The 26,523-nt window shown below is 42.5% G+C and overlaps 1 protein-coding gene across 1 annotated transcript in view; it reads right to left on the bottom strand.

Moving 5' to 3' along the window:
• The window catches only part of cog5 (component of oligomeric golgi complex 5), a 132,705-nt gene that overhangs the window by 41,197 nt on the left and 64,985 nt on the right, over nt 1-26,523 (bottom strand). The window contains exons 8-10 of the mRNA XM_080754521.1: nt 17,272-17,431; nt 15,461-15,573; nt 12,295-12,372 (exon numbers count right to left, since the gene is read on the bottom strand). Coding sequence (XP_080610647.1) covers nt 12,295-12,372; nt 15,461-15,573; nt 17,272-17,431 — 351 coding nt within the window. The remainder of the gene's footprint in view (nt 1-12,294; nt 12,373-15,460; nt 15,574-17,271; nt 17,432-26,523) is intronic.

The raw sequence follows: 26,523 nt of genomic DNA, 5'->3' as shown, positions 1-26,523 counted from the left end.
AAATAGCCGATCTACAAGCTCACAACACCTTGCGCTGCAAGGCGTTGTAAGCTTGTAGATCGGCTATTTTCGGCAAAGAGCTTTGGTGTAGAGGGGTAAAAGAGCAGACTAAGTACAGAGTGAAAGGTCACGTTTATTAAGTATTGACGGTTCAAGTGGTTAAATATCTGAAAACACAAATTGACATGAGTCCAAAATACACTGATGATTGTGCTGTCAAACGATGAAACTATATGGAATCTCTGAAAATGTGGGGGTCCCTGGCTTCATCTCTCAACTAAGAGGTCCTTGGCCTGAAAATGTTGAAGACTCCTGGTGTAAAGTAACCGAGTACATTTACTCAAGTACTGTACAATGTTGAGGTGCTTTTACTTTGCTGGAGTATTTCAAATGTTCAGTACTCTACTCCAGAGGCACATACAGTAATATACAGTACTTTTACTCATCTACAATTATTTGAAAACAAGTTACTTTATAGATTTTGATTATTATTACAAACATAAATTAGCCAAGCCATCTATAAGTTCACAATGTGTCGTGAGCTTTTAGATCTACTTTTTTATTTTATTTCCCCAAGATATTTCTTTTTTTTGCCTTCATTTGCTTTTATTGATAGATTACAGTAGTCTGACCGGTAATGGGGAGAGGGAAGGGGAGTGACACGCGGCAAAGGTCGCCAGGATCGGGAGTCGAACCTAGCCTCGTACCCGCCCTCTTCCGGAAACCATTTCATTTGTTTCTCTGGAATCCTCCTGGAGAACGGAAGTTGGTCGTTTACTAGGCTAAGTCGAACCCGCGACAGGCTGTGAGGCTGCATTAGCAGCCCAGGCGCGCAGACCGCTACCCCAGCCTTCCGGGCCACACTTTTGGTACTTTAAGTAGCATTTTAGTTATACCAATTTGATTTGGTATAAAGTATACTGCAATGTAGAGTATTTCTTTTTACATTGCAGTATTGATACTTTTACTTAATGAGTACTTTTTCCACCACTGCAAATAAATAAGCCTAAATTTCAAGACAAGATTGAAACACCAATTGTCCAGACACAGACATCCAGACAGAGACAGGCTTTGATTAGCTAATGGATGTTGACATGTGTGTCTGTGTAAACTCTATTATCGTCCCATCGCCAGACCCTGTGCAATGTCTCTGGCAAGGCTGCCTCTCTGTACCTCTTCCCAGCGGTGTCGCACCAAATTCTGGGCCCTGGGTATAAGGATTCACTCACTGCGTTATTTTTTGCTTTAACTATTGAAAAATAGCAGATATACAAGCTCACAGTGTGGCACCGAGTGCCGCGATGCAAGCCTGTAGATCTGCCATTTTCACAGCGCGTCACTTCGTGAAAATGTGTTTCTTTATACCGTATATTTTTGAAAGCAAACATTTTTGACTCACATCTTTGCTTCTGGGGGGTCCCTGGAACACAATATTTTGAGATGGGGGTCAGCAGCAACAAAAACATATAATTTTCGGGGTCCTTGACAGGATAAACTGTGACAAAAAAAAGGTTAGGATCTTAATAGTCCAGTCGTTACATGAAAAAAACTAAAACAAATTGTAATAGTAGCAAACTCAACTGATTCTGTATCCTCATTATGTCCTTAGTGAGGGAAAAAAAGTCCCAAGGAATCCCATCAGGGGAAAGTTTTGAAAACGACCTACCTACCTCCACTTACTATACACTACACTATAAAGGAAAATATGACTTCCAAAAAATCTCCTTTAAATCCCCAAACTAGGGGTTTTTAATTATTCTGAATCCATTGCAAGCATTTGTTTTGCACGAAAACATTCCTTGGGCTAAAAACGGACCCCAAAAGACTGTGAAAATCACTAAACCATCGTTTTGAGGGGCCATTTCTTGCCCAAGGAATGTTTTTCGTGCAAAACAAATGCTTGCAATGGATTCAGAATAATTAAAAACCCCTAGTTTGACCCCTCACATCCCACTTAAAGCAGATTTTTTGGGAGTCATTTTTTCCTTTATAGTGTAGTGTATAGTAAGTGAAGGTAGGTAGGTCGTTTTCAAAACTTTCCCCTGATGGTATTCCTTGGGACTTTTTTGAGCGGTGGTCACACCGTCTCCATAGCGTGGCCGTGTGTGTATCCGTGTGTGTGTGTGTGTCTGTCTGTATGTAGCCTCTGGTGTATGTAGCCTTAGTACCCTGGGTGACCAGAGAGGTGCTGTTGAGTCTTGTGCTGTTGAGTCTAGCCTGGCCTGTGCATCAACTGCAATACACACACACACACACACACACACACACACACACACACACACACACACACACACACACACACACACACACACACACACACACACACACACACACACACACACACACACACACACACACATGCACCACCGCTCACTTCAAACTTGGGTTTGATTTTTCCCTCACTAAGGACATATTGAGGATACAAAATCAGTTGAGTTTGCTACTATTGCAATTTGTTTTAGGTTTAGCCTAATTTTGGCCTAAAATTACTGGACTATAATGTTGTTGTGAGTTTGTAGATCAGGGGTTCCCAAACCTTTTGGGCTCAAGGCTAGAAATGTATCTTTCATCTAAGGCACCCCTACATTTCATCATTAATTTCATAATTCATTCATAATTTTCACTTCCAGCTACCTTATAGTTATAGCATATTTTAGCGATTATGTTGCAAGGAAAACATTAGATAATAGACATTTTTGTTAGAACTGACTGAAAATAATGTATTTGAAGTATAAAACGATACTAAATAATATATATTTTAAGTGTCCAAATAAATTCCAACTATTATCAAGTTATCTCGCGGCACCCCTGGACTGCTGTCACGGCACCCCAGGGTGCCCCGTCACCCACTTTGAAAACCCCTGTTGTAGATTGTAGATTTCACTGCTTTTGTGTGAAAAAAATAAATCAAAAACCTTTAGCGTTTCAACCATGCACACACTGATCAAACGGAATCGCTCTCAGCATGGTTTGGAATGCAGGCAAAAGGGAGCGGGGTGGATGCCTGTGGAGGAGCGGCGCCAGTCATTTAGACGTGTCATTAGATCTCCAACTCACACTTTCCATCTCCGGGGTAATTGGTGAGAGCGTTGTTTCCATAGTAACCTCCCGCGACTCTGCTCTTCGAAACAACGTGTACCGGAGGAGGTAGAGGGAGGATGACAACAACGCGGGTGGTAGTGGTGATGATAAGGATGATGATGAAGATGGTGATGAGACCAGTGTTGTTTTTGACAGCAAATTTTGATTTAGTTTTAGTCATAGTCTTTTGAATAAATTGTAATTTCGTTTTAGTCATAATTTAGTCACCTGAATCTTTTTAGTTTTGGTCTAATTTTAGTCGACTAAATGTCATAAGATTTTAGGCGACTAAATCCACAGTTGATTTAGTCAACTGAAATGTATTTTGGCAGTCCTTGATGGCATCGTAATGGCTGGTTTTACACTTGCTGAAAAAAACGTGCTGAAAATAGCAGATCTACAAGCTCACAACGCGTCGCGCTGCGACGCATTGTGAGCTTGTAGATCTGCTATTTTCAGCATGCAACACCTGAGAGCAACCAAACATAAAATGACTTTCTTCTCCACTAGTCCCTCCCTAATGTTTTAGTCTAGTTTTAGTCTAGTTTTTGAGCGGTGGTCACACCGTCTCCATAGAGTGGCCGTGTGTGTATCCGTGTATCCGTGTATGTGGGTGGGTCTGTATGTAGCCTGCCCTACAGTACCTTTTATGACCACACATGTTAAGGGAGGGGCGCTGTTTTCAGGCCAGGCCAGGCCAGGCACACACACACACACACACACACACACACACACACGCACACACACACACACACACACACACACACACACACACACACACACACACACACACACACACACACACACACACACACACACACACACACACAGGGGGGGGGGTTGGTGGGTAAACCACCGCTCAGTTCACACGGGTGTGATTTTTTGTTGACGAAATTGTCAATATATTTAGTCTTAGTTTTAATCATCACAGCTTAGTTTTTTATTTAGTTTTTATTTAGTTTCCGTCAGTGGAAAAAAAGGCAGTCACAAACATTTTTCGTCATAGTCAACGAAATCAACACTGGATGAGACCAAAGAAAAACTGTAACCCATTAAAAATGTCCGTTGCTAGTATGTCAGTGGTGCTCAAAATTCTTCATGTCAAGAAGGACCACCCAAAATTATATTGTATTTGGCTGCCGACCCCCCCATCTCAAAATATTTTGTTCCAGGGACCCCCCCCCCCCCCCCCCCCCCCCCCCCAGTGACGATATATATTATATCGTCACTGTCAGTCAGAAACCTCGTATCTCCAAGTTTCAAAGGTGTATGTCTTTTGGCAAATTGAAGCGAAAATACAAAAGTGTCTCACAAAAGTAGTGAAAATAGCAGATCTGCAAGCACACGACGCCTTGCAATTTGAGGTGTTGTGTGCTTGTAAATCGACTATTTTCACTATTTTAAATAGTTTTTAAAGTAATAGTAGTAGTAAACAAATACGTTAAAGGACGGTTTTCACCCGATATTCAAAAAAAGAAAATCACGATCTTTTAAAAACAGCAGATCTACTAGCTCGTAGCGTGCTGCTCTCAGAACCAGCTCTGTTGTAGGCCTCCGATTGGAAGAGAGAAGGATTAGGGTCAACCTCTATCCTGGCTAACCCTTCCCATCCACTCTATGCGATAGTCATTCGCAGGGACGTGCTGGGCCCCTGATTCAGCCCGGGAAAAAGAGTTGGAGAGGCCCTCATTGCACGCTATAGAGAGAGATCTCTCTCTCTATAGCGCTGCTGCTACTCAAAGATTTGCCATTTCAGATCTTGACAAGTGACAAGCCAGTGGGCCAATTACATGAGTTATATTTCATTGTTGTCGGGTGGAAACCTTGTATGTCCAAAACCGTTTGTTTTATATTTATCATTTTAAAAATGATTTAAACTAGTGAAAACAGCCGATCTACAAGCACACAACGCCTCGCACCGCGAGGCGTTGTGTGCTTGTAGATCGGCTGTTTTCACTACTTTTGTGCAACGGCCTTGTATGATGAAGCAGGGCTTTACTTTGCGAAAAACTTGGAGATACGAGGTTTCTGCCCGACAGTGACGATTTACTTTGTTGACTGCCCAGCCCCCAAAATGGAACGAAGGCCGACATTTTCTTTTTTTCTAATGGCCGTCCTGGACCGGCCGGGAATGAACCGGCCGTTCGGGAGTTGTCCCGCTTTTCCCAATGGCCAGCACGTCCCTGGTCATTCGCAATTCATGACTTTACGTTGACTTTAATCGCGGTGCATGCTGGTCCTGGAGTACAGCTGATCCCACTGACTCTGTACATTTCACGCTGCACTTCCTCGGGGTGTCAGGAACACACAGCAAATGTGAAGGCTATACTGGTTCGAGTTAGGGTATTCACGAATAGTGATTTTTAGTATTCTAATTATTCGACCTCAAAGTCTTCGAATAGTCGAATATTCGACAGGACTGGCCAAACTGTCAAATATTAAGTAAGCAAGAGGCGAACATTGTGAAAATAGCCGATCTTCATGCTCACAACGCCTCGCGTTGTCACAATAGTTATCTGTGGAACCGAGTCAAATTAAATGTAATACCTACAATTCCAAGTGCTTGTCAGGGTGGGCGTCCCCAGTTCATATATGTTTATTTTGGGGGTCACGGCCTAAAAAGGTTTGAGAACCCCTGGTATAGAGCATTAACAAATTCATCCACCAGGGGCATTGACAGCTCATTCTTATGACTTCCTATCTAGCCAAGCTTTATGAACTATATATTTTTTAAACAGAAAACAATAAAAAAATAAAAATAAGCGAATATTCGACTTCGGTGAACAACGTCGAATAGTGACTTTGACATTCGAATTTTCGAATATTCAAATATTTGGTGAATGCCCTAGTTCGAGTGGTTCTCGAAACATGCAAAGGACATACCTTTTTTTTGTTAAATAAATAAATGAATAAATTCATGAATTAATGAATTAATTTATATTTTAAGTAGCACACCTACAGTACAAGCTCAAAACTATTTCCATCAGTTTAGGTCCAGGGGAGACATAACATTTATTTCTCTTTGGGCATCGGGCTGAAAATTTGGGAACCACTGACATAGATAGACATACTGTACTGTACACACATTCACACAGAGATGTGTGGAATGTAAAGATAGATGAGTGATGCGTGCTGTGACTACAGATTCACTTGACCTAAAACCACCCAGCAGGTAGAACACGTCAATGTACTGATTGCTTCGTGTTGCGTGTTGATCACAGTTACACAGTACTCACGCTCGCTCACGCACACACATAAGGAAGTAGCCTTGGAAACCAACTGTTCCTGAGCCAAGTGGCGCACAGGGAAGAATCAGTATCGATCTTTATTTATTGTCAAATCACATTACAAGTAAGGTGGGTGAAATTCTTAGTTGGGCAGGCTCATCATTGCAGTTAAAGGATAGAAAGAGGAAAGCATAAAGTGCATAAAATATGACTACTATGCACCAGTAAGACTCCCTAATCGGGAGATGAGCGACCGTTGGTCGCTTATCTCCACAAATAGGCCAAAAGTTTGTTTTACCAATTATCAAGACATACGGGCAGTTGACAGTTTGCCATGGTTAAGCCCTTTGCACACAGGACAGTTGCGTTTCTTCCGTTTGCTGTGTGAATAAAACGTATTGGATTTGGTGTGCAAGGGTGTGCGGAATCGACGCTGCGGATCCCAAAAGGAGTCATAAAAGGAGTGATGAGTTTTTCACCGCATGCGACAAGACGCACGAATCGAACTGGGTTCGATCGAGAAAAAGACGCACGGCCGCAGCCACTCGTCGCACGGCTAATTCGGATCCGGTGTGCATGAGGTCATAGAGAATAATTGTTTTCTTTTAAAAAAATGAAATTGTCCGTTTTATCCGTGCGGTTAAACGCGCCTGTGTGCAAAGGGCTTTACTCATTGAAGTTGAATCTCCATATATGGAGATAACCTACGCATCACACTAAGTCTGACCTCACCAGCCCATATTTGGGCATGAGCAACTTATGTTTCCATATATGGAGATATGATGACATCACACAGTCCTCAGCCGATGATGTGGCGTGATGTCATACAATACACAAACGAGCCCTACAGTATAAAGGGGCAATTCTTACCAGGAAAGAAGCATTTCTTCGACTCAGACCTTATCGCCAGGGTTGGCTTATAGCAGCTGTCGGTAGGACCATATATGGATTCTGTTAGTGTGGATCTCCTAACAGGGCATCATCTGGGATACAATCCCTTTTATGCCCATATATGGAGATCCCTAACATAATCCCTTTCATGCCCATATATGGAGATCCCTAACAGAATCCCTTTTATGCCCATATATGGAGATCCCTAACAGCATCCCTTTTATGCCCATATATGGAGATCACTAACAGCTAACAGAATCCCTTTTATGCCCATATATGGAGATCCCTAACAGAATCCCTTTTATGCCCATATATGGAGATCCCTAACAGAATCCCTTTTATGCCCATATATGGAGATCCCTAACAGAATCCCTTTTATGCCCATATATGGAGATCCCTAACAGAATCCCTTTTATGCCCATATATGGAGATCCCTAACAGAATCCCTTGTATGCCCATATATGGAGATCCCTAACAGAATCCCTTTTATGCCCATATATGGAGATCCCTAACAGAATCCCTTGTATGCCCATATATGGAGATCCCTAACAGAATCCCTTTTATGCCCATATATGGAGATCCCTAACAGAATCCCTTTTATGCCCATATATTATGGAGAAATCCCTGCTCTGAGTATCTGACATCAGTGTGATGTCACCTGTTTATGCCCATATATGGAGATCCCTGCTCTGCGTATCTGGTTGCTATGGTAAACAGTTGGTTGCTAGGGTAAAAAAACATGGTTGCTATGGTAAACAGTTGGTTGCTAGGGTAAACAGTTGGTTGCTAGGGTAAAACCATGGTTGCTAAGGTGGTTGCTAACGTACACTAACAGACCAGCAACAACAGACTGTTGCCACAGCAACGTACACAAAGGTTTGTGTACACATGTGGTGTGATGTCATACTGGGCAAAGGTGTGACGTGTGACGGACGGACGGCCGGTGGAGGTTTTCATAGTAAACTGCTCCCTGACGGTCGCAATAATCTATCTATAAATGCGAGAAGTCTCTGCGTGTGTGCGTGTCTGCGTGTCTGTCTGTAATCCGCGTATCTCGAGAACCGTTCGTCCCACCGGCTTCAGATTCGGCACGCGCGTTCCCCGCCACGGCACGGAGTGCAGTGCCGGGCCTCGACCCGACCCGACGCGCGGTTTTCCCGAACCGGCGCGAAACGTTCGGAATCTCCTTATTGGTTGGCTGATTGTTGACATCAGGCTGTTCCGGAGGAAATCGGCGCAAGCGCTGACTCATTGTGACATCACCTCATAAAAGGCTCTGACATCACGTACGCCACATGAGTCAACAAAAAATCTCTGTGAGTGTGTATGCATGTATGTAATCCGCGTATCTCGAGAACCGTTCGTCCCACCGGCACGCGCGTTCTCCATATATGGGAATAAAATGAATGCCCGTATGCGGAGCTGATGTCTGACATCAGAGTTTTCCGCAACCGGTACTGTGTGTGCAGAGATCTTCATATATGGGCATAAGTGGACAAAGACAAACAGATGGTCAAAACGGGTCCTATGACAACAGGTATATTGGGGTTTGCATTAAAGGGTGGGGCATTCATGGGGTTTGCATTAAAGGGTGGGGCATTCATTCCCTATTTCAAATTCGGCACGCGCGTTCCCCACCGCAGCAGGTAGTCCAGTGCTCGGCCTCGACCCGACCCGATACACGATTTTCTGGAACCAGCACAAAAGGTTCGGATTCTGATGGAACTGGCACTGTGTCTGCATAGATCTACATATATGGGCATAAAATGGATGCAGACAGACATATACAGATATCTCCATATATGGGCATAAATGGACACAGGCAAACAGATGGTCAAAGATCTCCATATATGGGCATAAAGTGGACGCAGACAGACAGATACAGATATCTCCATATATGGGCATAAATGGACAGGCAAACAAATGGTCAAAACGGGTCCTATGACAACAGGTATAATGGTTTTTTTTTGCATTAAGTTTGTCTCCTCCTCCATCTGTTTGTCTGTGTCCCTTTATTCCCATTATGGAGATCTCTGTATCTGTCTGTGCCTCCGACTGTGTTGCAGACACAGTGCCGGTTCCCCCTTTAATGCAAACCCCATTATACCTGTTGTCATAGGACCCGTTTTGACCATCTGTTTGAAAAAGCGACAGAGATCTCATATATGGGCATAAAATGGACGCAGATAAACAGATATCTCCATATATGGCATATATGGGCATACAATGGACGCAGAATCACAAAGATCTCCATATACGGGCATAAAAGGGACACAGACAGACAGATACAGAGATCTCCATATATGGGCATAAAATGGACGCAGATAGACAGATATCTCCATATATGGGCATATATGGGCATGAAATGGACCCAGAACTATAACTGCAGTGATCTCCATATAAGGACATAAAATGGACGCCGACAGACAGACAGATACAGATATCTCCATATATGGGCATAAATGGACACAGGCAGACAGATGGTCAAAACGGGTCCTATGAAAACAGGTATAATGGGGTTTGCATTAAAGGGCAGGGCATTCATTCCCTATTTACATTGTTCCGAGTTGGCCAGGTCGCCGACTAGACGCTGGGCCGCCCTTTATCATTAATGTGACTAAACTTAATTATAAATAAGTCACAAATGTATGTGTATAAATATAAAATGGTTCAGTTCAACTATCTTCTGTTTTTCCACACAACTATCTTCTGTTTCTGTAGCGTTAGGGCGATTTGATGTACAAGTACACACCCTGGACATGACAACGCTAGTACGTTGTAGGGACCATAACTAACGCTTGATGCCGAATGCCAAGCACGGAAGCATTGGGTCCCACATTTATCGTCTTTGGTATGGCCCGGCCCGTGGGATTTAACCCCGACCTCCCGATCTCAGAGCGGACACTCTAACCACAAGGCCACTGAGCTGGTCACGCACACACAATGACACACGCACGCACGCACGCAAAACCTCAGCTGCTACCAATCTGTAGGGAGGTCATTAGTGGCCAATGTGCCGGTATAGCCAGTCCCTTGATTAGTTCACACAAATGAGGGTTAGAGGATCATGGGCTATAAGTGTGACAACTCACAAAGCCTTTGTGCACATGAACAAGTACACACACACGCACACACACGCACACACACACACACACGCACGCACGCACGCACGCACGCACGCGCACACACACACACACACACACACACACACACACACACACACACACACACACACACACACACACACACACACACACACACACACACACACACACACACACACAAAGGTTTGTATTACTATATTTGTAAGGACATCAACATTTTAGGACAATGGTTACATAAATGTCTTTTTTTAACAACAAGTGTGACCTCACCTGATATATAATGACTGTTGTCATTGCTAATGTTGTTTTAATATTTGTGTAATTTTTTTTACCCTAATCTCGAAGACAAAAATAGTTGATGTAATAGATGGACTATTCTCGCTGCATCGCGATGCATTGTGATAGATTGGTTATTTCCAAATGGCCGATATATCTATAAGGCTGAAGAGATTAGTGTGTTTTGTAATAACCAGTAAGACGCCCTAAGGGGCGAGAAGCGACCTCACCCTTTAGAGAGAGGTTGCGCTCAAACATCAGAGCTTCTTAATACGGCACAGTTATCTCTTTTACTGCTACGGACGTTCGCGTTCGCCCCATTTTTGACGGCGGCGCAATGCCAATACGGCTCGTTCTTTTTACCTCGTCTGATGACTGTAAAGCTGATGGGGGGTCGCGCCGCCGTGTACAGTACAAACATCTCCCATAATGCTGCTCTCAAAAATCCACCACACGTAAACATCAATGGAGTCCCAAATCACTTCCTGGCTTTTTTCTGTGGATCTGTGGATCTGTTGCTCTGATGCGATTCTGTGCTCTGAATGGATGGCAACCGAGCGGCCCAATTCACATAAATTCTTGAATAAGGCTGCCCTCTGCTGCCAGTATGGCCAAAGTACACATTTGACCGTCCATTATAAAATTAATTTGTTTAGAAAGAACCAATAGATAATTTTCTATAACATCGGGAAAGGAAAGCTGCTTTTTGCTGGCACTAGACCCAATAAATAAATAACATCTGGCAGTAAAACTGTTAAGAAGCAGGAGTTAAACTATTGATCTGGCTGGTCGAGTCAGCATTGTGAACAGATCAGCTACATCCATATCTAGAGTCCGTGAGGTCAGATGTAGAGGTATTGGCCAGCTCCATATATGGAGATGTCTGGCCATATATGGAGCGTGACATGAGGCGTGACCCACCGATGGACGGACATGATCTGCAGGTTTCATACTAAATGCGAACTACCGTCGCAATAATCTAAATCCACAAAGTAACTAGTTACTAAAGATTGTAGTGGAGAAAAAGTACAATATTTTCCACTGAGATGTAGAAGTAAAGGTATTGAAAATTGGAAATAGTCCAGTTACGTAAACATACCTTTACATTTTACTTAAAGGAGTAGTTCACCCCCAAAATGACTTCTATTCTATTCTATAGAATTATTCTATTGATTAGTCACCCCATGGAGACTTGAGTTCAATGATATATCTTTTTGTATTTGTCGCATACCTAAGACAAAAGTACATTTACCCCCATTGATTCTGAATGGGGACCCAAATGCATGGCCCTGGATGGGGACACAAATAAGGCCCTGGATGGGGAACCAAATGCATTTGGATCAGAATCAATAGGGGTAAATTTACTTGACCCTTGAGCCTACATTTACCCCCATTGATTCTGACCCAAATGCATTTGCGTCCCCATCCAGAATCAATGGGGGTACATTTTATATGATACATGTTTTTGTCTTAGGAATGCGACAAATACAAATACATATGAACTCAAGTCTCCATGGCATGACTAATCAATAGGAAAAAAAGTTTTTTTTTCTCTTTAAGTACAGTACTTGAGTCAATGTGCTTAATTACTTCACACCACTGCTTACAAGAATAGTAACACACACACACACGCACACGCACACGCACACACACACACACACACACACACACACACACACACACACACAGGTGACAGAGGCTGTGTCTCTTCTTACCTTAATGATCTCATCGATGAAGCAGACATGAGTGACTGGGTCTCTCTTCTTGGTCAGGACCTTCTGGAGATGCTGCACCTGCATGGTGACATTTGAGGCCTGAATCTCTGGACCAATGACAGAGCTTCTCACAGATAATATAATACACGGGTCTTCAACTGGGGGTCCGGGACCCCTAGGGGGTCCTCAGAGTTACTACAGGGGGTCCTCCAAATCTTTGTGTGATAGAAACTTTTTTTCCTTTTTTATATTAACTCACTGGACGCCATAAACGTCTATTACGTCTTTGATCCTTAGTGCCATAAACGTCTTTTACGTCTTTTTAATTAATCAAAAGTTTTATAATTTTTTCATAATTGTAATTTCAAAAAAATCGCTCTAGAAGTTAGCCATGAGCCTCCGTGACCGGAGCGATACGGCCGATTTGACTGTAGCACCAGTGTAACACAGTCCGACGGGAAATCGGTATAACCAAACATTGGTTCCGGCCGTTTAAATGTTATCTTAAAACGTTCGTTTATACACTTCCCGTGCTTCCCTGACGAACTATAAGTACTCCAAAAACTCAGAAAATTCACGGGAAACCAGCGGTGCCATCCATTTGGCGATTGCTATCCTTGATCGCGATCGCCAGGGCTCTAAAGTGTATAGCATGCTAGCTAAAAGGCCTGGCCAAAATGTAAACAACAAGGCCCAAACCAAAAAAAAGATGGACGTCTTCTTCCTTCTTCTGTTAGTTGATCAGATAGTAGGAGACCACCACCTGGTGGTTTTCACATGCCATTGCACTCCAGTTTACACACAGGCCCAGAGACAGCATTCACATATGATGATGATCAAGACATCTTACACATGTTCTATTGAAGCCCAAATCTAATGATAGGATATATATATATAAATATACATGTTTTCCTTTGTAAGAGGGGTAGTGTGGCTTTCGATAGAAGCATAGATTTATATATGTAATTTAAGTACAAAATATGATTTTGGCCCCCATAAAAAGGCAAAATTAAACAAAATGGCTGGCACCAGTTTTGTAGATTTTTAATCAAGGATGGCATTCAGTGTTAACGATTTGAACCCTGGCGACATATTCTGAGATCTTAGCAGATCTGCAAGCTCACATTTCGCTGAAAGTAGACGATCTATAAGCTAATTACAACGCCTTGTGCTGCTGGGTTATAGTACCCATGGGTCATTATACAGAAATAACACGCCGCTGAATTCAGTGATTGACCAATCAGAATCAAGCATTCAATCAAGCCGTGTAATAATACTGTTTATTACCCGGCTTGTTCTGATGCTCGATTCTGATTGGTCGAGCGCTGAAATCAGAGGTCTGATATCCCACGATAACAGACCGCTCCGCTCTATAACAGACCGCTGCCTAATCAACGTCTCAGAGCAGCTGCTGCATTCAGGCTGCACTGCGTGGATTTAGCGCTGTATCCAACATGTCTACCATGTAAACAAACCCAACATTGCTCTGAAGAATGTCTTTAAAAACATTTGAGGCGAGAAATAGACGACGCAGTAACAGAAAATGGATTCTATTTGACCAGCACTTCTTTGTTTTCCAAGGCGACCGTGGCACGCTGGGGGGGGACGCACTTTCAGCCGTCTGTAAACAAGGAAATACTTTGTTTTGTTTTTAGTTTTGAGTCAAATTATTAATTTTATTTAATAGCCGGGTAATAAGCGGGATAACATCTCGCTCAGCAGTATCGAGTGATAGGAGCCCTTCAGGTTGATCCTCCTATCACTCGATAATGACTGCTGAGCGAGATGTTATCCCTTACATAAACCCTTTTCCAGAGCGCTGCCGTGTCGCTGTGGTGTCGGCACACAGCCGCGCACACACACACACACACACGGGTGCCGCTTGACACTGCAGTTATGCTTGCCGCTCTGAAAAATCGGTCTAAAATAACCTTCTCTAAAACTATAATGACATTTGGTCTCCGGGCAGAGCAGAGAGCTACAGTTAGCGGTGGAACTGTACTTGTCTACAGGCAGCACATATACTGTAGCCAGTGTTGCAATGGTCAGTCACGGGCCGCCCCATATCTTTTCTGACCAGTGTCACACCTCTCACGCGCAGGGGCATGCATCGATTCAAAACAACCCCCTAATTCACACCTGACAACGTTTAGTGTCACCGCAGGGGGATTTAACAAAGAGATGAGCCTATATTGCATATCGAGGGCTTGGAGCACAAAGGGCCTAAGTGACATTTTAGTTTTTTTTCACAGGACAACTTTCCATTGATTGTAATTATTTAATAAAAAGAAATATGTTTAATCAATCTATACTTTAATACAGATTAGGCTTCAATGAATGTATTTTAAATTATACTTTTGTAATGTTGTTTGTAGTTTAATTATTACAATCAATGAAAAACTGTCCTGTGAAAAAAATGAAAATGTCACTTAGGCCCTTTGCGCTCCAAGTCCTCGATATCAAAACACCATTGTTTGAACCTGCTAACGCCTGCAATGTAGGTGTTAAGCGACGTGCACGTGACGTCATTAAAACTGCGTACCCCCAAACATTGAATCACCAATGCAACACTGACTGTGGCGGTGGTCTTGCTATGGGCCTGGTGTACAAGATACACTACACCACTAAGATACACCACTAAGATACCCAAAATACTTCCAAAACGTCAAGGATGTCCACAATTACAACACCAGAGGCAGCGCCACAAACCATGTTCAACCCAGACTCGGCTCAAACAAAGGGTCAAATTCATTCTCCTGCTATACCACTAAAATGGGGAACGCCCTACCGAAGGCTTTAAAGGAGTGTAAATCCCTAACTTTCTTTAAAATCGCTCTGAAAAACCAGTTACAGGCGGCTGCCACTCTAAACTGGTAACAATAACCTAGCCTAACCTTACCCTCCCCCTGACCCTTCATTGTAAATACCTTTTCTTTTTCTTTTTTTCTGATGATATCTACTGCATAGTACTGTGTTCTATCTGTCTGTCATTCAATGTTATATGAGTTAAAGAGAAGGATCTCAACGAAAACAAGCCTCGGTTTCCTTTTAGTTGACCTTGTACCAGTGAACTGTACTGTCATGAAACTGTACCTTTCCCTATGCAAACGTCTAATACATACTTCAATCAATCAACCAATCAACCAATCAATCAATGGTACTGTACCTGTCTACAGGCAGCACATATCTGGTCCATCAGCTTCTCCAGGTTGGTCCAAAGGGCAGCGCGGAAAGCTGCCGTGTTCCCCGGAGTGGGCATCACCGCTCTGCCCGGAGCGCCTGGGGGAGAGAGAGAGAGAGTGGTGGAAACCGTACTCAAATGCTTTACTGAACTAAAAGTATCAATAATGCAATGTAGTCGGGGGCCCCAGGGATATTTTGGTTCAGATTCTCGCAAATTCGCCAAATTTGGCACAGATGTTGTATGTCCATAACATACTTAATCATTTTAAGATGGGTGCCAAGATGGGCACCCCATGGTACTGCCATATTGCGCAATGCAATTGGTGTCCCATTAACTTTACATTACAGGGAAAAAAAGCAAAAAAAGAATCTGCTTTAAGTAGCATATAACTGGTCAAACTAGGGGTTTTTCATGATTCTGAATCCATTGCAAGCATCTGTTTTGCACAAAAAACATTCCTTGGGCTAAAAAACTGCCCTACAAGACTATGGTTTAGTGATGAAAGGTGGTGGCCGTTTTAGCCCAATGAATGTTTTTTTATGCAAAACGGATGTTTGCAATGGATTCAGAATCACACAAAAAACCTAGTTTGACCAGTTATATGCTACTTAAAGCAGATTCTTTTTTTGCTTTTTTCCCTGTAATGTAAAGTTAATGGGACACCAATTGGATTTCGCAATATGGCAGTACCATGGGGTGCCCATCTTGGCACCCATCTTAAAATGATTAAGTATGTTATGGACAACATCTGTTCCAAATTTGGCGAATTTGCGAGAATCTGAACCAAACGGTCCTGGGGCCCCCGACTAATGTAGTAATACTATGTTACAAGTAGAACTCTGGAATTCAAAATTTACTTGAGTAAAAGTATTGGTATCAAAAAGTACTCAAAGTACCAAAAGTAAAAGTAGTCATTGTGCAGAATGTCCCATTTCACAAGTTCAAAATGTATAAAATATTATACAACTATAAAATACTATACAAGATCTACAAGCTCACAATGCGTTGCGATGCGACACATTGTGAGCTTGTAGATCTGCTTGTAGATCTGCTATTTAGACTAAAACTTTTCAGAGGACTGAAATATAACTAAAACTATACAGATCAATCAAAAAGAAATATTGTGCAAAAAAGCATTGCAGATGCCATAGCACCCCAAATCATAACTAATGACTGTGGAAACTTCCCACTGGACTTCAAGCAACTCTGACTTCAGAAGGTTGACATTTCTCTATTATAAATCCTTGTTTTGAGTGGTCTTGTGTAATATTATAATATTTTGAAATATGGACTTTTGATATTCATGAGCTGTATGACATACAAATTCAAAATCTTAACAAAAAAAGGTTTGGAATAATTCACTGCATGTGCAAAGTATCTAGAACATATGAAAGTTTCAAAAAAATATATGAAAGTTTACTTTTACACAATATTCTAATTTTTCAAGATAGATCTGTATATCGTCACTGTCGGGCAGAAACCTCGCATCTCCAAGTTTCAAATGTGCACTTTTTTTCACCAAGTAAAGCCCTGCTTCATCATACAAGGCCGTCGCACAAAAGTAGTGAAAACAGCCGATCTACAAGCACACAACGCCTCGCGGTGCGAGGCGTTGTGTGCTTGTAGATCGGCTGTTTTCACTATTTTAAATCATTTTTAAAATGATAAATGCAAAACGAACGGTTTTGGACATACAAGGTTTCCACCCGACAACGACGATATATATATTTATTTCTTCCCAAAATACCATGACTAAATCTAAAGTGTCTGTCAGAAATAACACTGCCTCGTACCTCTGGTGCTGACGGGCTGCGTCAGGCCTTTGATGTCCAGCGCAGCAGTGACGCTGTCCTGGATGGAGGTCCGGTAGCCTCCCACCACGCCAACGATGGTCTCCCTCAGACTGCCCAGGTTGTAGAACACCTGCAGCGCTGTGCCAACCTGGCTGGGATTCTATAGCAGGCCAGAGAGAGAGAGAGGGCACAGGCGTAATTAACTCATTGAATGCCAGGCCCGAGTTTCCCGTGTTATTTCAGTACCCCCAGACTGCCACAGCCCGAGTTTCCCGAGTTGGCAGCCATTTTGAAAAAAAAAAAAAAAAAAAAAATCTTTTTTCTTTTTTTTTCAAAGAAAATTCCAAAAATGCCTGAAATGTATTAGGCATGATCGCAATCGCGAAATTGCATGTTTAGCCCCATAACAAACACATCTTTCAAAATGGCAGCCATGTTTGTTTGTTTTGTTTGACTTTGAAGGCTTCTATCTCATGAATGCCTGAACTGATTTCCAAGCGGATTCTTTTGTTTGAAAGCTGTGAAAAAGTACTACACATATGGTGCATGATCTAGGCATGGGCGTGCACGATCCGTGCACTAAAAATTGATCCGTGCACTAGAAATTTAGGAACGTGGCATCCTGGTACTTGGCGGCCATCTTGAAAAGGCAATGAATGAGTTAAAACAGAAAGAAATAGGTGGTGGCAAAGAAATATGTTACCATAGACCAGGGGTCTCAATGTTTTCAGGCCAAGGACCACTTAGTTTAGAGAGAGATGAAGCAGGGACCCCCACAACCTTTTCACAGATTCCATATACTGTAGTTTCGTCGTTTGACAGCACGATCATCGGTGTATTTTGGATTCATGTCAATTTGTGTTTTCAGATATTACCACCACCATATAACCACTTGAACCATCAATATACTTAGGCCTAATAAACTTGACCTTTCACTCTGTACTTAGTGTGCTCTTTGCCGAAAATAACCGATCTAGCTTGTAGATCTGCTATTTTTGGCTAAAGTTCTCAGAATATGGACGTTGGTTGGGGTTCAAGTGGTTAATAAAAAAGAAGAAAAAAAAGTTTCTATTACACAAAGTTTTGGAGGACCCCCTGTAGTTATTATTATTTCAAAACAAGATTTTCATGAATAATAATTTAAAAAAAAATGTTTTTCTAAGATATTTCATTAATAAATAAAGGGAAAATCTAAGAAGTCCCCTAAATTAGAAAACAAATGTTTAAGAAGTTGTGAAAATAGCAGATCTACTATCTGCTAAGCGACGTGTTGTGAGCTTGTAGATCTACTGTTTTCACTAGTTTGGGTCCCGGGCTACTAACGTCTAATCTCTCTTTTGGGTCACGGGCTAAAACATTTAGCCCGTGCAACACTGCCATAACCCATTTCTAAACTAGAGAAAATAGTGGACCTACTGTACAAGCTCTCAACATGTCACTTTTAGATCAACTACACTACAGTATATTCACTATTTGTTTGAGGGGCGAAAAGATGTTTGAAAATGTTCGTCCATAATGACATTCCCAATAGCGATGCCACGTAAAAGTGGTTAATAAATGAATGGTTGCATGCAATAAAACACTTATGTAAATTATAACACAAGTCATATGTAGATGGACGGGCATCAGATTAATCTGATAAAACAATTCAGAGATGGGCACAGTGAGCCTGATTCATCAATCTGTTCATACATAGTGTAAATAAAGTGACTAAATCTGGCTTATATTTCTGTCTTACCTTCAAAATAAAAACAAAACATTGCTGAATCTGACCCTACTGTAACTTATGGGCGTAATTTGTCCATAAAGTGCTCGATGAATCGGGCACAATATGCATAAAGTAACTGAATTTGAGGTTAGATGTGAGGCAATTGGCATCCCCTGATGCCCCAAATGACGCCCCTGAGAGAGAGAGAGAGAGAGAGAGAGAGAGAGAGAGAGAGAGAGAGAGAGAGAGAGAGATAGAGAGAGAGAGAGAGAGAGAGAACAGAACACCTTAGACTGGCAGCCATCCATGTATTCTAGTAGGATCAAATCAGGTTAATGGGTTTGACAAATATGCACATGTACTCACACACAGGTGCACGCGCGTGCTCTCCCCCTCTGTCTCACAAACACACACACACACACACACACACACACACACACACACACACACACACACACACACACACACACACACACACACACACACACACACACACACACACACACACACACACACACACACGTATTACTATAGTTGCGAGGACAACAACATTTTATGACGGCGATGTTATGCAAGCCATTTCTTTTTTACATTTTAACCAATTAAAGAAAAGCATAAAAATAGCGTGTCGCCCTATGCGTTGTGAGTTTGTAGATCAACTAATTTTTGTGTGCGCCGCTGGCAAGTATAACCTCTACCTCTACTAAATACCTAACTTTAACCCCGACCTCAATCTTTTTGCCAAATGTAAACCAAACATTTCTCTTGTGAGCACCAGGAAAATGGTCCTCACAATGTTCATTTCTCAAATGCGACTATACTTATGGGGACATTTGGAGCTCACAAGAATAGTAAATTAAGTACACAAACACACACACACACACACACACACACACACAAGTGCGCGTGCACAGGCTGTCAGTGTGGAGGTGAGAGCAGAAGCTAGGTGCGAGCAGGCAGCTAAAAATACCTCTCTCACTGAGTGAATGAGAGTGGGGATGCATGGCGGTGGGTTATCTGTGCATAATGTCAGTTCAATGCCCCGGTCAACAGATGGGCTAGCAGGGTGGAACGCACAGGGCAACGTTGTTGTATCAACTGCATGAATTCTGGGCATGTCACGATAGGCGAACATGCCGCAAAGATTTACTGGTACATTCGACAAGCTCACAACATGTCGCAAACGATTGCCGGTTATTAAACTAAGGGAATAGGGCAGGCAATGTGTGTGACAGTGTGTGTGTTAGAGAGAGAGAGAGAGAGAGAGAGAAAGAGAGAGAGTGAGAGAGTGTGAGAGAGATGGACAGAGACAGAGAAACCATTATGTACATAAGACGCTTCTGAATGCATGCATGTATGGGCTCTATTTTGATTGTCTTAAGTCCAAGCTCTTATGCCTTAAAGCAGAAATAAGCAGTTTTCTGCTGACATAAGCAGGAATCATGCAATTGCTTATTTTAAAAGAACATTTTAATTTTATGTTAATCAGGGGCTAACAAAGAGGGGGCTAAAGAAATGTTGTGTGTTGACACTTCCTGGGGCTATCTGCCTCCAAAACTATTATTTTTATCTGTGAGAAGTTCTGTCATTGGACGATTAAACTGGGTGCCCAATCCAAAATAACAGACCAATCAGGACCGTCTCTTGTTCTTGTTCAGATTGGTTGACCTGTCTGTCAATCCTTTTAGCCCCGGTCGGCTGGTTCATGCACCAATGAGCTGCTAATGACAGAGCTTCTTACAGATAAAATAATAGTTTTGGAGGTAGAGTGTGGCTCCTAGAATCGCCACAGAGACTAGATTTTTTTAGGGAGCATTGTTAGCCGCCTGAATATAATAAAATAAAAATAAAAAATAAAAATAAGCAATTGCATGATTCCTGCTTTATATGTCAGCAGAAAACTGCTTATTTCTGCTTTAACTTAAAGGTCTGTCCATACTGGCTCCGACCACCGAACCTTTGGTCGGAAAGGTCCGGTTCAACTACAAAATGATGTCACACGCATCTTCTGAAAAGCATTACCCCGAATTAGAGTTCGATATAACCTGACTGCGCCAGATGGTGGCAGCAATGCGTATGCCTGCATAACGCTCTGCCTTTACCATCTGAGATCTCTCGGGGAGAGTTGATAACACTCGTAAAGTCCCGGGCCGGACCAATCAGCAGCAGTTACGGGCGGGCTCTGAACGGCTCTGAGCCAATAGAGTCTGACTGCAGACCACGTGGAAACCCAGGAGGCAGATTCTGGGTGTAACGTCATGCAGACAGGCCAATATGAGTGGTTGGAGTTGGCACTCCCAGACTGTGATAGAGAGACGGCCCCATCCAATCACCTGCTAAAGAATTTGAAAAAATGGCCCACCCCATGGCCCGCGATCCCAGATGATGGTAAGCAGAGCGGTATGCAGCCAGGCATACGCACTGCTGCCATCATCTGGCGCAGTCAGGTTAAGTTCGATAAGCTGCACGTCGAAAAGTCAGAACTCTCCGACGAAATCTTCGGTGGTCGGAGAGTATGGACAGGCCTTTAAGTTAAGGCATAAGCTTGTAATTAAGACAATCAAAATACAGTCTATATGTGTTTATGTAGAAGGAAATAGGGACACAGAGGCACAGGCAGTCTATCCACCTGTTTCCAACGTCCCATTGTGCATTGCGCAGAAGCTGTGCGGCATTTCTGGCGTCGCAGCCGAGTGTGATCTACAAGTTCACAGCGGTTGCATCTACGACGTGAGCTTGTATGTCTGCTGTTAACCGGAAGTGTCCCACAAATAATGCTACAGTAAATTCTCGTGACTGGAAAGGTGGATAAGGTTACACATTAGTTGCTTAAAACCATGACAGGGTGAGCTCTACAGTATCTCCTCCTCTTGGTCAATCCTAACAACATAGTTGACCTATGTGAACAGCCTGTTGGTTCACACTCCACTGAATTACAGCATGTTAAACACCTTCTCCGTCACTGTTTGCCCACATGCACACGGACGGACACGAGTGCACGCCACACACACACACACACACACACACACACACACACACACACACACACACACACACACACACACACACACACACACACACACACACACACACACACACACACACACACACACACACACACACACACTCTCTCTCTCTCTCTCTCTCTCTCTTTATTCGGCCCCTCTAGCTCAACCCACTCCCTCCACTTACAACTTGGTTCCCTTTCCACAAATGTTACACATGCAGCCCAGACTTTGACCTCTCTTTTCATAAACAATAGTTGTCCAATCCTGTTACATTCATTTGAGGTCAGGAACATAGCAAAAATCAAGTCATTCCAGTCAGCCCATTGACCTCGAAAAGGTAAATCAGGCTCTCATTTCGTCACGCCACGATTACTACAACCCCATCTACACCGGCCTTAGCAAGAGAGTCACATCCCGTCTTGAATTGATACAGACTAGAGATGGGACGATATGACGATTATTGTGACAAAATAAATCGCGATTTACGATATTATCGCGATAATCAAAATCCATTATCCTGGGGCCGAACATGTGCCAAAAAATAGCCGATCTACAAGCTCACAACGCGGCGCGGTGCGTTGTGAGCTTGTAGATCAGCTATTTTTTGGCAAAGACATTTGATAGAGAGTGAAACAAAGACTGTATCAAGTACGTACAAGGACCTTTTACCAATTACTGAGGGTTTGAGTGGCACCGGATATGCAGCTCGGCAAATAAAAGGAACCCAGTGCATGACGGAGGACCATATCACGATAAATTAAATCTCTGCGATACGATTATCGTGAGTGGTTTTTATCACGATATACGATAATATCGCTTATCGTCCCATCCCTAATACAGACCTCTGCTGCCAGGCTGCTTACTAATACAAAGAAACGGGACCATATCACATGATTTCACACCCATACTAGCTGCTCTTCACTGGCTGCCTGTGAGCTCCTGGAGCCTTTATTCATTAGTATTACAGGACTAGGGCGATTAATTGTCACTCAAATAATTGCTATTAACGATTTAATTCGTTGACAATCACATTTCTGTATGGCTTGTAGGCTTTGAAGTTGCACATGGCCGATATGACAAATAACCTAAATATACAAATAAATTACTGACATATTTGACAAACTTTCTACTTAAAAAATAACATTGATAGTGGAAATAGCCGATCTGCAAGCTCACAACGCGTCACGATGCGACGCGTTGTGAGCTTGTAGATCTGCTATTTCCACTATTTCTGAAAATGTTTGTAAATGTATGAACATTTTTCAACATTCAGGATTATGACGATTATGACAAAATATTTGCGATTATTAGTGTTGCCCGATCCCGATCACGTGATCGGATCGGCCGCCGATATGGCCGTTTTTATAAGATCGGAGATCGGGGAAAAAATATCTTTTTTTTTTTTTTTTTTTTTTTTTTTAATATTTTCTGGGAGTACTGAAAGTTACAGGTAAGGTGAATGCGATATGAAATGTAAGCTTACCATAATGACAGTAATCCTTAATCATTTTCAATCATATTCAAGGGCTTTTGGAGAAATGAGACAGACAGAGCACTGCAGAGGGAAGGTGATTGTGTCAGACTCTGTGTCCAGCTGGCAGCTGATGCCAATAAGTAGTAATTGGCCCCTTGTTAATGGATCAAAGGAAGGCAATTATGTCAACTAGCTGCTACAGATGCATACTTTTCAAGCAGACTGGTTAATTGGTTCTTAACTTATTTTGTTTCAACTTTAAAAATGGCCAATGTTTTACCAGTTTTTATATAGTTTGTTGATTATTTTTGATGCTGTAATGGTCTATTTTATTTTATTTTTTGAGATATTAAACAGGTTTTAAAAGTCCTTAAATCGTGACTTCACTGCCAAATTTCAAATGCCACACCAAAGGTCCGCTGCACAATGATTGAGAAACACTGCACTAGTAGGCCTATATCACTATACACTACTCATAAGCTTTGTTTTTAATTTGTTGATTCAGTGCTGCACTAAGTGATAGAATGAATAGATTTTTTTTTTCTTAATGCCTTGCCAAAAGATCGGATCGGGAAAGATCGGGATCGAATCGGAAGCAATAATATTTGATCGGTATCGGATCGGGAGCAAAAAAACCCTGATCGGGGCATCCCTAGCGATTATGTCAAAATATTTGCGATTAGACGATTATGTAATAATTGTGACAGCCCTACTTATAAAGCCCTGCATGGACAGGCTCCTGGTTATATCTCCGATATGCTGATACCTCATAAGCCTGAGTGCATCCTTATGTCCTCAGATATGGCCCTCCTAGTGGTCCCTATATAACTCGTCTACTGTAATTACCCAAGGCGATCGTTACCTTTGTTGCCCAGCACCGAGGCTGTGGAACCTAGGCTTGATAAGCGATATTATTGTTTATCGGGATAAAAAAAAACGCTCACGATAATCGTATCGTGGAGATTTCATTTATTGTGATATCGTCCTCCGTCATGCACTGGATTCAATTCACCTTTTATTTGCCAAGCAGCATATCCGGTACCATTTAAACCCTCTATAATTGGTAAAAGGTACTTATACTATTGTACTATTGATATAGTATTTTTTTTCACTCTCTATGAAATGTCTTTGCCAAAAAAATTGCCAATCTACAAGCTCACAACGCGTCGAAGCTTTGTGAGCTTTGTCAACGCGTTGTGAGCTTCTCCATGCTCACAACGCCTCGAGTTGCGAGGCGTTGTGAGCATGTAGATCAGCTAATTTCACAATAGAGCTGCGTTATAAAAAAATGTATCTCTCGAGACCAGGCCTGCAATTTCTTCATTTTAGGGGCAAGGCCGCTTGGCCTTTGGTGTTGTCCATCTTTTGAGGGCACAAAGGCCAAATGCCAGGGCAGGAAGGCCATCAAATAAAACAAGATTTTAGTCCATTGAAAGAATTTGTTGAAGTATTTATTTATTGTTTAAGTATTTACAATCTGATCCATGCTCAGCTCTGCACCAATCAAAGTCACTGGATTGGTTTAAAGATGGGGACTCAGGGGAGTTAAGATTTCAGAATCTCAAGAAAAGACACTGGTGTCTACTGTCTACATATTGACCTGAAAGAGACAGAGGAGAAAGTGGTACAGTCAGCTGGGGCATTAAGGCCACTGTGGCCTCAGGTCATGCCATTGGTTTGAGGGGCACAAGGCCAAACAGAGGGGCAACGGCGGCCATGGCCTTCATGGCCTCCATGAAATTCCTGTCCTGCTCGAGACAGTCTTTGATAGCTATACGCATGAGATGAAGAGGAACAAACAAAGTGGGCTTTCCCTTTTATTTGACGATGGTTAGCCAGATTGTACAAAATGTAATGCCTCAACTCTTCAGGGTGGGGGGTCCCCAGTTCAATATGATTATTTTGGGGGTCGCGGCCTGAAAAGGTTGAAAACCACTGCATTATTGCAGCGGTTCTCAACTTCTGGGCCGGGGGAATTCTTTCATTAAAATCTAGAAAAAGTTGTTTTCGGTGCGATACAGATGAATAAGAACTTAAAGTATACTGTATATAACGTTAGTTCCATTGATCCAAGCCAGAATACAATCGCAGATCATTAAAATAAACATGCACGTGGCCCACCCATCTGACCACTTAACGTGTTAAGTATGCCTTTGAGATTTTCAAGTGGGCCCTAGGCTGTACCAGAAAAAGGTCAGGAACCGCTGCCCTTAATGTCAAATGAGATTACGCTTTCACAATCGCACCATGAAGCCCAAGGGTCTCTCTGCCATGAGAGAAAGGGGTAGAGTGTTTGGTATGATTTCCTTATCATCATCTGTACAACGGTGACTGGGGACGAGCAGGGAAGAACAACATGGCTGCTTCTGAGAAGCACAGGGACAGAAGAAAGCAGCTCTCCCCCAAGCTCTGGCAACATGTCATCGCTGACAGTGAACAGACTGTCTCACTCTCTCTCTCACACACACACACAGCACACGCACGCACGCGCACACACACACACACACACACACACACACACACACACACACACACACACACACACACACACACACACACACACACACACACACACACACACACACACACACACACACACACACACACAGAGTAAAGGTTTCTGAAACAGGACACTGTTCTCTAGAGAACCAGGTTTTCTGGGGCAGATGACAGCCAGCAGAGCCTTGTATGTATACACCCTCTCTCGCTCTCGCTCTCTCTCTCTCTCTCTCTCTCTCTCGCGTTTTTTTTAATAGACATAAAAGACTAGAAAGCGCAACAAGGGTGGGAGGGAGAGGAATAATAATAACAATACAAAAAAGCATAGTCAATGCAGTGATTCTCAAACATTTTCATGTCAATTAGGGGGTCCCAAATGTATCATGTATTTGGCAAAACAAAAGGCAGTGTTTGTTTAATCTGAGTGTGACTCCACCTTAGCCCATAGCACTTACCATAGCACTTGCCTACCCTCAATGACCATACATGAAGTTAGATAGCAATTTTTAGGTTTTATATAAAGCTTTTACTGAATAGGTGCTTGGTCTACCTACGTTCTTTTT

Source organism: Nannobrachium achirus (assembly GCF_963921795.1).
Source record: "Nannobrachium achirus genome assembly, chromosome: 23".
Lineage (NCBI taxonomy): Eukaryota > Metazoa > Chordata > Actinopteri > Myctophiformes > Myctophidae > Nannobrachium > Nannobrachium achirus.
The sequence above is the reverse complement of the archived record's forward strand: the minus strand, read 5'-3'. Positions and strand labels throughout refer to the sequence as shown.